Raw genomic sequence first — 11,937 nt, forward strand, 5'->3', positions numbered from 1 at the left:
CCCCCTTATCTGGGTCAATTGATTATTTCCCCAGATGTTTTGAACATCGCCTTTGAAAGCTAAAATTCACCAAAGGTCGAAAATAACGTCAAGGGAATCCGGTGGAATTCGTAAAAGAAGCTGTCAAGGTAATATATCTGGGTTGAAATGGGCTTTAATAAAACCGCGGAGCGCCGCCTGCCGGACTTGACTATACCATCGCACTGTCATGAATTAGATCCCGGAGCTGATGTTATTAGGTGACGTTTGTCTCGACGTATCAGTTTTGGGTCAGCTGAGCAGAAACACCTTGTAAGAAAGCAGCCTTTATAATAAATACAGAAGCTCTTATTTCTACCGACTTTATTCATGTTTTCGTCTCTGGTTCTTCCGTGTTGTTTGGTATCGTCATGGCAACAGCGACGCGCTTTGACCGAGCGAGCGCGGAAGGCCGACACGGTGAACGGTTTGTGCTGTCGTCAAGTATTTAAAGCTGAACTAGTCGTTAATTTACTCCATGCTTTCGATTTATGTATTGGGATAACCGTCACTTATTTACCCTTTATGCTTTTTTATTGTGTTGGAGAAAGTGCGACTTCTAACGCTACACCCTATACAGTAAGCTAATACATACCACGTGTTTGTTTTTTTACTGTCATGGCTAAGACGTTGACGCTACAAGCAGGAAAAAAACCCTAATAAAATCATTGTAAGTAAAAATGAATAACTGATTAGTCAAGGTTGATATTTATCCTGAACTGACTGGGTGGCTATAAGAACTCAGTTGATAGCTGGCGCCTACTTTACTTTTTTGACGTTTCTGGAGAAGCACGTTTACTTTTTTTAGTGGAGGAACTTGCATCCTCTTATATGGACGCTGAAGTTGCCTCAGTGAATCAAGTCTGAGGTGTATCTGTAATCCGAAATTGACAACTGGCCCCGTCTCAATGTGACTATAAGGTCATTGTTTGAAATGTGTGTCTTTTTCTCCACACACATTTTAACCTGAGCCTTGCATTTGCTACAAACCAGCTCGTGTGGATGACTGCTTTTCATTTGGGCAGCATTTGCTAAATATCGGTTAAATGCTTATGGCTATCATTAATACTTTGAAAATGTCTGAAATAGTCACTTTGTTGAGTCAAAATTAGAGTTTTTATGTACTGTACTATGGCAACGCCAATGAATTGCAAGTATCCATCACACAGAAAACTATGAACTAGTCATACATGCTGGGGAAAATGCTTGTGCAACTTGTCCATTTTTTTGTATGTCATGAATATATTTCATATTGTTCATATGTAGGCTACATTTTGACCAGTAAAATGTATCCATAGCCTAAATCCTCGCCATATTTGCCCATACATTTTTTTCTACAGGATAAATACAATGTTCTTACTCAAGTGTAAATAGGTAGACATTTGAATAGATTTTTGGTTGATGGTAGAAATTATTTCTCTCTTCCTCTTTCTGTGCACATGCATATAAGATGTCCCTTAAGAAAAAGAGGGGCTTAGCTAACCAGAAAGATGGAGCGCAGAAGCGGGAGCTGAGGAGGGTTCTGACAGAGAGGATCTATTACAGAGGGAGTAACGAATCTATCTATCTGCATCTGTATCTGTCTGTCTGTCTGTCTGTCTGTCAATGCATCAACTAATCTTGTGAAAGGACAATATGTATTCTCTTTTTTTTCTTGTTTTCTGTGTTCATGTATATCTTACTAAATTGCTTTTGATTGTATAACACGCATCATTATTTTTCTTCTTTTTCCTCGTTTGACCTGCTGACTCCTAGGTATGAAGAGCTGACCAACACTTTGAGCACCCTGAAGAAAAAAGCAGAGAGGATGTATCTTTTTACTTTTTAAATATGTGTGTGAAACTGATATATGAGTGTGAATGTGAATAATTAATTCAGGTATTAATTATATCAATCAGACAATGAGAGAATTAATTAATAATTGAAGAAATGACTCTGGGACAGGAGCATACCTTGAAATGATGAGGAAAGATGTCAGCCTTGTGGGGAAAAGAAATATGATTTTGTACCTTTTACTACATCAATGTCATCTATTTTAGGGAAACTGAAAGACAACTTTTGAAATACTGTGAAACTATGTTCATGGAGAAATGCTAATAATGTATTTATTGAAGTATGAACAGCAAGAAATTATTAAATAGAAAAACGTTCTCCCCAGGTGTACATTTTCGATCATTTGACCTCTGACTGATCATACATGGATTTATTATGCATTAATGAATCATTATCATCATTATCATTATCATTATTCATTGGACACATTATCAGAAAATATGCAAACTTAACTTTTGTAACCATGCCAGGCGACATGAGAATAAGCATCTTCAAGACGATGTCAGTCAGACTCGTGTGGAAAATGTGAGTGACAAAGACAAAAGACAGAGAATGAGACGTGTCATTCTCTCTCTTTCTCTCAATTTCCTACAACTCCAATAACCCTATACAGTGTTACAATTTCATTTAGCAGACGCTTTTATCCAAAGTGATGTACATCTGAGAGTTAATACAACACAAGCAAGGATTTAGTCAGGAGGCAACAATGCAACCAAGTGCCAAAAAACTAGGTTCAAGTCCGATAAGATATAGGTGTCAGCAGGCAGTGCACAAAGGCAATGCATAGGGTGCATTTATTTATTTATTTATTCTTTAATTAATACCATCAGGTGTGGAGGTGTTTGTGAAAGAGCTGGGTCTTTAGCTTCTTCTTAAAGATGGAGAGGGAGTCAGCAGATCGAATGGAGTTTAGTAACTCTTTCCACCAACGGGGAACTACAGAAGAGAAGGGTCTTGCTATAGTGACTTAGGGCCCCGTTGTGGCGGAAGTGCCAGGCGCCTTTCATTGGCAGAGCGTAGTGAGCGAGACTGTGTGTAGACCTGAATGAGGGAGTTCAGGTAGGCGGGAGTTGTTTTAGTTGCTGTTTTGTAAGCGAGCATCAAGGTTTTGAATTTGATGCAGGCAGTAACTGGGAGCCAGTGGAGGGATACAAACAGTGGGGTGACATGTGCTGTTTTGGGTTGGTTGAAGACCAGACGCGCCACCGTGTTCTACATCATCTGCAGTGGTTTGAAAGCGCATGCAGGGAGACCTGCCAGTAAGAAGTTGCAGTAATCAATGCGTAAAATTACAAGAGTCTGTACCAGGAGTTGTGCTGCATGCTCTGACAGATAGGGTCTAGTTTTCCTGATGTTGGACAGGGCAAATCGGCATGACCGAGCAATCGAGGCTACGTGAACCTTAAAAGTTAGTTGGTCATCAATCATGATGCCCAGGTTTTGGGCAGACTTTGTGGGCATGAGTTGGGTTGATCCGAGCTGGATATTGATCTGTTGTTGTAAACATGGACTGGCTGGGATGAGAAGGAGCTCAGTCTTAGATAGGTTAAGCTGAAGGTGGCATTCTTTCATCCATGCAGAGATCTCAGCAAGGCATGACAATATAAGTCTATATCACATATCTTTACATGTGCTATTGCAATCCAACTGCTCCTTCGCCCTCAGTATAAGAGTATATTCAGGTTCAGCCATTTTAATCCTCTTCCATGCTCCCACCAGGCAAGCACATGTCCAACACATCCCACTGCCCCACCTCCATCCATCCCTTTCAAGTCTCCTGTGCTGACATACATACACACATGTTCAAACTTACTGTGTGACCCTCATCCTATGTCTCCCATCAGCAAGAGTACATTTCATGCCTATCCGAACAGACCCAGAAGTGTCAGAGTGCCATCAAAACCCTTATAATCCGGTGGCTTAGTGAAATGATCGTTACGGAGCGGATAAAAGTGCCATTTTTGGTAGGACGGTTCCTTAGGGTCAGTTATTGGATTTTAGGGTAGGAGCCCCTGCAAAATCTCAATTTAAAATATCAAATTGCAACACTGTCAATGTCAATGAAGTATCTGAAAATCCGCCTAGTATTTTTCAGACAATATGCATCATAAAATCATCAAATCACTTCCAAATGTGATAAAGTTGACCAACTTTTACAGAAATAAAGTCCCCAAACATTAAGTATTATCAACAACACATTTAATGCAATGATGAATACAAATGAACATGCATCTTAATGTGAAAACATGGGGTAGAAGAAGTGAGTTACTGTTTATTGTGTCTACCTGTTACAGTTGCATTTGCAAAGAGGTGAGCAGTCCAAATTTCCAGTGCTGCATTTGCAAGAGCTACAATCCCCTTTACATGAGCATCTGATGAGCTCTCTGCAAGCTCTGGAGACCTCAGGAATTGTTAGCCAGACTGGCACCCATGATCCCGATTCCTTGGTCCATCCGTAGCTCTCTGGAGAAGGAATGGCTTGGTGGGTTTGTGTACTGGTGGTCCAGATGCCTGCTTGGTAGACTGCCCGTTTCACGTGTTGGAGGAGTGCATTCTGGGTAGGAGGTAGTTTCTCCATTGTTCTATTTTCTTCACAGAAGAGTTCTTTTCTTTTTTGGTTAATTGAGTTCGAAGGACTGGATTTGTCATACAGGATGACAGTCAATCTTTCAAGCTCACTGAACTGCTGGCTATCTGCGTTTAGTTGCTGGAAAGGATGCTTTGCCAGGTCGATGAATGCTTCTGTGGCAGCATCATAGGCTTGCCAGGCCCGCCAAGCTGACTTTTTACCTTTTCCACTGAAGGCAGATGTAGTGTCACAGCCGGAATACGCATGAAACATAGGCAGAGCTCTGGATTTAGGTTCCCCCAGGCTTTTGCACATGCTGTTGATGTGGTAAAATCTGTATTTTTTGCCCATCCCAAAAGCCACCCAGATGTCAGTCAGGGGTTGAATTACCAGTAAATCATGAAACAAGCCTGCAAGGATGACGATGACATCAGTGTCCACAGTGCGCACAAGGACAGTTTTCGCTCCATGCTCCAGTGCATGTTGTACATGGACCACAATCCTAGTGTCAGCCTCCTCATGATTGCAAGAGTTCATTGTGCTACTGGAACCAAAAGACAACACAGCTTGCCCTGATGTGACATGCAAAGCTTTGGTTTGTGGCCAGCTGAACAGTTCAATCTTGGATGTCAAACAGCTCCTTCTTATTGCTTGGATCACGGAGAAAATCCATCCAATTTCCAGGCAGCTTTGTCGGGCCTGACACTTTTCTGCGAACACCTTGTCCTCTCTTTTTGCGGGTGGACTCCTTCAAACTGTCTGGGATGTATGTGTCCCATACAACATCCAGCCGCTTGGTATTATGTAGCTGCTTCTGTAAGTAAGGGATGAAAACCTCATCTGCATAGGTATCAAATGTGGTCATTCTCACAGTGGGCAGGCAGTGGACAATGACTGCTCCATCAAGGACTTTGCGGTCATAGGTTGAGGGTGGCTCTGGTTGCCCTGGGTGCTCAAGACATTGCAGCAGGTCAGATTTGGTGCCGGTCAGATGAAGTTTCCCAAAGTCTGAGAGGGAAGGAGGGAAGGACTGTACCTCATGTGCGAAGAATTCATCCAAGTTACTCTCACGGCTTTGCATAGCTATATATAGCTGGCCAAAGAGTGCCACGTTGTTCTGAAGCACTTTGATCTTTTTCCCATGTTTCGCCATTGTCTTGTTGAGGTTGCCTGAAGAGTGCCAAGGCATTCCTCTTGATTGGATCATGGATGGAGCGTGTCCGTTCTTCAAGCACCTTCTTGACAAACTCCTGATATTGTCTCTTTCCTGTCTCTTCCAAGATGAGTACTGTATTCAGGACGGATTTATCTGTGCAGTTCCGGCTGTCAAGAGTCACAAGATCTTTGAAATCATCCAAGAAAGGATTTCCCATTCTTTTCATCGTTTCAGATAGACTTTTGACTTGTCTCTGAAAGGTCTTCTGCGTTGCAAGACCCTGCTCGTGGCGCTGGAAGTTATCTTCATTATCTTCTTTGAGATATCCATCTTCAAATTCCCTTAGCAATCTTGCCAACTCTGGGCCACACAACTCTGTGCCACACAACAACAACACAACAACTATTCCAGATTGCACCAGCTAACATTTTTGACCAGCCCTAGCTAGTTGCTAGCTGAAAAACAGACCTCTGTGCTAGCATTAGCTGTTTAATGGAGATAGCTTAGCTAATCATCTTTACTTCCATATGCTCATTTAGCAACATACAGCACATTTTCATTGATTATTATTATGATTTTTACCTGAATTTCACTTGTTTGGTTGCAGCTCTGTGTGAGACTGTGTTGCATTGACACAATGCTGATATGTGATGAGTTATGGAGGGAAACTCATTTTGACAGTTGAGTTTATTTTGTGTAGCGCCATCTGGTGGTCTGAATGTATAGTGACACAGTATTTGTATATTTGAACAACTTGATGCTAAAATCTAAAACAAAAATTAAAGATATAACACTCTCCATGATGAACAGGGCATTTTTCTCACTTTTTTTGAATTTCCGCCTATTGTGTGCAGGGCTATATGAAAGATGTACAGGCACCAGGTGTCTTTGTACTCCATTTTACACATTATTAGGGGGGGGGGTAATAATAAGGGGACAATTAAAAATCAGTTTCAACTTCTTTTGTGTGCAATAATAACAATTTATCATCAATGTCCTCTTTATGACTCAGAAAAAATATTTTTTTGACTACAAGAACAACTTTGTGTTCTGTATGGGTATTTTCAATATTTTTGTGGGGCGCCTACCCTAAAATCCTTTAGTTGGTCCTAGAGAAGCCTCATGCAAAATTTGGTGCTTTTATCCGCTCCGTAACGGTACGCCCTAATATGTGCGCTAACCCTCTGGACTATTAGTGACCACAACCACCAGGAACTGGAAACCTTGAGGAAACAGAGGGAAGTTGCCTGCACAAAGTACCAGGAACAAGCTGATGGTGAGGTACTAAATAGTAGGCAAGGACACAGATTGTAGCCTGGTCAGTCAGTAAATCAATGCTCTTCCAGATTGGAGATATCCTCTACTCTATTTATTTTATTTAGGAACAGTCAATATGGGCTGGCTTTAGTTCAAAGGGGTACACTTTAGCCCAATTCACAGTTTGAAAGTTAAAAAAAAAACTTGTAGGATATTGGAGACTATACAATTGCCGTGTGCTCCAAAAATACTATATATTTATTTAATGACGTTAATGTGATTTGAAATGAGCCTTTTTCATGTTGCTGTGAGGGCCTGAAGACCTACCTCATGTCATTACGATTTTTAAGCCTGTGCTAATCATTTATAATTATAGCATCAAGAATCATTATAATGGGAATGGATGTCTATAGATATCAGTCAGGTGGTTGGTAGCCTATGAAAAGGGGGGCTGTAAACATAATAGCTAAATGTCTCCATTTTAATGACCAGAAAGAGTCTGAAAGCTTTGATAATGAAACTGAAAGTCATTACTATCCCAACTCTTTCAACAACTGCTGTCAAGTTGCTGTTGAGCAAGGCACTCTACCTGTTTATGAAGTAGAGCTCTGATTAAAACAAACCTGCTGCGCAAACAGTCCTTGGATAAATATCATAAAAGAAATAGAAAAGCACATGACTGTCTGCTTGAAAATACTACTATGCATGTCTTCATGTGGTTTGTAAGTTATTATATATAAAATCTATAAGACTATTCCAACAGTTTGAAAAGAGAACATTAATTCATGATTTTGCTCGAAAACATCAGGAAGTCATTGTAATTAACATACAATTTACATAAACTGATAATTGAAAAACACAATTTACTTCCCAGTAAATGTAACCAAAAAGGAAAACTTAATACTAACAAGAAATTAAAGGAAATGCATAAAGCCTAATCGAGACTACTAAGTTAAGAACCTTTACATTAAGAATCCTTTTTGTCACGTGGCCATTTCTCCCCACTTACCTTGTCCCTCCATTTCAGGGCTGAAGAAGTCAATTCTGGAAAAGGAGACTAAGCTGGCTGTGCTCAACATAGAGATCTCTCAGCTTACAGACGTCAAGGTAAAGGAACACTGCATGAGGTACTACATCATTATCTCTCCCCATGTCTTTTCCTCAAAGGACAGAGAGGCCTAAAATGGTTTTTGGACCAGATGGTGCTTACACCCATTTGAAATCAGTGCTAAAGATTGTTAAAGGTAAGCTCGCAGCTCAGGTTGTCATGATGTCTCCCAGCTTAGTCAGTTCATACCCTCAGTTGTTGTCTCCTATAGCCTCAGTCATTTCAGTCCCAGTTCATCCAGCTCATAACCTCAATCATTCCATTGTTTTTCCTGTTTTATTTTGAAGTCCTCACCTGTCATCTTTGCCTGTTGTTTTTCCGGTTTTATCGATTTTTCCTGTTTTTGGGGTACTCACCACTCTTTGTCTTTTTCAGTTCCTGCCTGATTTTTCTCCTCAGGCAACTGTATATACCACACCTGTTCCCCATCCCCTCATTAGCTCCTTGGTATCCCTGTTCCCCTGCCAGATTATCTTGTGTGTACCGCCAAGTAATCAAGCATTCCCTAGTTCACGTTCTGCCGGTCTACCTGGTTTTTTAGTCTTAGCCTGTTTTCTGGACCTTGTCTCTCTTGCCAGCCCATGTTGGATCTGTTCGCCTGTTTGGACTGATAACCTGGTAACTACAGCTTGTGCTTTGGACCTGTGTTTGCTTGTCTGCCTGCCCCTTGTTTATCTGGTCGCCTGTTTGGACTGAATCCCTTTGCACTGACTCCTGCCCGCTTTTGATCACTAAACTGGCTGTTACTGTAACCTTCTTGTCTGAGTCCTGTGTTTGGGTTTTCATCTGCCAGTTTCCCTGGGAAACGTTACACAGGCACCAAGCAGCTACCATGTTTTTGTTTTGGGTTTTTTCAGTGTTGCTGGGCTGCTGTTTTCCATGCTTTAAATTATTGCATGTTCTTTGTTGCTGCAACCTTTTTCCATTGGTGGAAGAAGTTTGTTTGGATGTGTGTGACAGAGAAAAAAAGACAATTGTCTTTCAAGTGGGTGTACTAGCCTGTCCTTCTATATGCCCATCTTTCTTTGTAATGCTTTTGTCATCTGTCCACCTATTTGACAGCCTGTATGTGTTAGTTTTTGTCTGTTGCTAACTAATTCTGTGTCTTTACATGTCTATCAGAGCCTGCAGCAACAACAGCTGGGCTGTTTAGTGGAGCTGGAGAAACAGCTGGCCCAAATGCAGTGCCAGCATGCAGAATCCCTGCAGGCTCTCAAGGCCAACTTCCTTTATGAGAAGGAGAAATACCAGAGCCAAGCCAAAAGCAGAGTGCAGGCTGAGGCACTGGCAGCCAACAGGGTGAGTTTAGAAAAAGCAGAGCAAGAAATTATGTTCAAGTAGTGGGATGCTTTCAAGGTTTGTACAGCGGTGTCGTGTCCGGCTCGGCAGGTAGCACAATTGGCAGTTCTCCTTGGTGGTGAGTAAGAAGGGGTAATATGTCCCATCCTTGCAATTGGTGTGACTCCTGCAAGTGGTGGGACACCTGTACAGCTGCAGGTGGATCTGGAGGAAATAATGTAACACGTCTCAGTACTCATCCGCAGGAGCGTTGGCTGGCTCCACATTTGTCAGAGGGTGCATCTGAAAGTACATCCTCCTCAACCACCTTAGGGATTATGCAATGACCAGACCTTAGGGGAACAGAGAATTATTACGGCAAGTTGGGATCAAAAGAGGAAATACAAAATCTAAGCGAAGAAAACACAAGTAGAGTAGAATCCCTAAATATATAAATTATGAAGATTGGCTAAAATAAAAATATTGGGATGCGGACAAATAGGCAGTAAGTCCACAGGGTTGGACAGACAGTGTCTTAAAAGCTGATCCCTTTCTTAAAACATGACCTCCATGAGAAATAATTACAGAGCAAAGAAATAGATACAAATAAAAAGACATGTATGCACACAAAGGACAAAAAAACACCTCCTTGACAAGAAAATACCTCCCTCCTATCTAATGAGAGCTGCTGTAGCTAATACCAATAAGAGGAACAGAGTCGGCTCCCTCTGTCTCTGTCTCTTAGGAGATATCTCGCTACCTGCAGTCCTATGCCAGACATGTCTCAGAGGAGAACCGGGGTCTGAGAGAGGAGCTACAGAGGCTCATCCAGAAAGGCAGCACCCTGAGGGCCCGCCAAGTAGGCACAAGTTAAGACAAATATTTTGTATGTAGAAGTAACCAAAAATAGACGTATCAACAGAAGATTCAGATTTATTCTTCAGTGTGGATTGGTTGAATCAGAAGTGAGTTGACGTTGAATCTTCAATCCATTGACAGAGTCAGCTCCAATCTAGGAGGCAGCAGCTGCTTCTGGAGAGAGAGTATGTCACAACCCTCAAGAGGCTCTGAAATCACAGCCTCGCCAAAACCCTGGGCCAACCACAGCAGAGTTGAGGAGCAGAACGGATTCTAAGTTAAAGTTATTTTTATTTGATTTGTGTGACTTTCCTTCATTTCAAACAGATGTAAGATTCAAGAGCAACTAAACCCTATAACACTTTTGTGAGTGTGCAACCATCTAAATATGAATAACCATCTGTAAGTTCTGGGCTGACCTTGGGACCAAGTGATAGAAGCATAGCAGGAAAGATACAGCTGTAGCTGACAAAATTGGTGATGGGTCTATTTGATATAGGTGTGCTATTAAGCAAGCATTGGCAGTAGTCAGTATTTAGTGCTTGCACATTAGCACACCAAAATCAAACAGACCCATTTATACATTTACAAATGAAATTCATACTTGTGTTGTATAATATATCTATTGGGCTTGATCCAAAACACTTCTCAGTACTAGAGTGAATTCAAGCATCTGAAAAGTTGCCCAGAGTGGAAAGAGAAATGCTGACAGGTAGTGATAATACCTGGCTCTCTTCATTTAGCTAATATGTGGCTTTAAAAAAAAAACTATATCTATAACTATATATGTAATAATTACAAATTTTATAAAGGAGTTAATGAATTCATTAGTAATGGTAATTTTTAAACAAACATGAATATATGCACAAACATCAAATAGCATCTGACAGTTATGACCATTGGGTTTGCACGATAGTCCAGTGGTTAGCATTATTGCCTCACAGAAAGAAGGTCCTGGGCTCGAACCCCAGGCTGTCCCAGTTCCTTTCTGTGTGGAGTTTGCATGTTCTTCCCATGTCTGCGTGGGTTTCCTCCAGGTGCTCTGATTTCCTCTCGCCATCAAAAAGACATGCATGTAAGGATTAATACTCCTGTCTGTGCCCCTGAGCAAGGCAATGGAAAGAAGAACTGGAGTTGGTCCCCGGGTGCTGCAGCTGCCCACTGCTCCTATACAATAGGATGAGTTAAATGCAGAGAACAAATTCATTGTAAGAATACAATTGACAAAATAAAGTGCTTTCTTCTTCTTTCTTGACAAACAATAGAGCTCATCCATCCACCCATTTTCCGAACCACTTATCCTGCTCTCAGGGTCATGGGGATGCTGGAGCCTATCCCAGCAGACATTGGGCAGCAGGCGGGTAGACGCCCTGGACAGGCCCACCGGGCCTGCCATGTCTTTGTACTGTGGGAGGAAACCGGAGCACCTGAAGGAAACCCACACAGACAAGGGGAGAACATGCAAACTCCACACAGAGGATGACCCGGGACGACCCCCAAGGTTGGACAACCTCGGGCTCGAACCCAGGACCTTCTTGCTGTGAGGTGACCGTGCTAACCTATTAAATTATCTATCAATCCAGCAAGCTGCCTAATATAGGCTACTTAACTGTTTATATACTTATATGTTAGCTTCAGTGCAAGCAAGCAAAAAATATGAGTCACTCACTGCACATCAAGCTACTCAGTTATGTCAACAGCACATCTATAACACATTGAATAAAAAACAGCAATATGCTAGTTAACCAGCTTTGGCTAAATTGATGATCTTTCACACAATAGTAATCAATATGTAAATAAATATCAATTTGATGACCACATATTTTCTGATGTTAAAAAAGTAGATAATTACATAGTAGG

At 41.5% G+C, this 11,937-nt stretch overlaps 1 protein-coding gene across 1 annotated transcript; it reads left to right on the plus strand.

The window, feature by feature from the left end:
* The first annotated feature begins 389 nt into the window (after window positions 1–389).
* Window positions 390–10,290, plus strand: ccdc166 (coiled-coil domain containing 166). Its single transcript, XM_056300176.1, has 10 exons — window positions 390–462; window positions 1,505–1,568; window positions 1,774–1,827; window positions 2,322–2,376; window positions 3,696–3,766; window positions 6,773–6,852; window positions 7,861–7,940; window positions 9,064–9,240; window positions 9,965–10,078; window positions 10,219–10,290. Exons 1-10 carry the CDS (start codon window positions 390–392, stop codon window positions 10,288–10,290), a joined length of 840 nt encoding a protein of 279 aa, XP_056156151.1.
* The last annotated feature ends 1,647 nt before the right edge of the window (window positions 10,291–11,937 follow it).

Source organism: Lampris incognitus, chromosome 20 (assembly GCF_029633865.1).
Source record: "Lampris incognitus isolate fLamInc1 chromosome 20, fLamInc1.hap2, whole genome shotgun sequence".
In the NCBI taxonomy this organism is placed as follows: domain Eukaryota; kingdom Metazoa; phylum Chordata; class Actinopteri; order Lampriformes; family Lampridae; genus Lampris; species Lampris incognitus.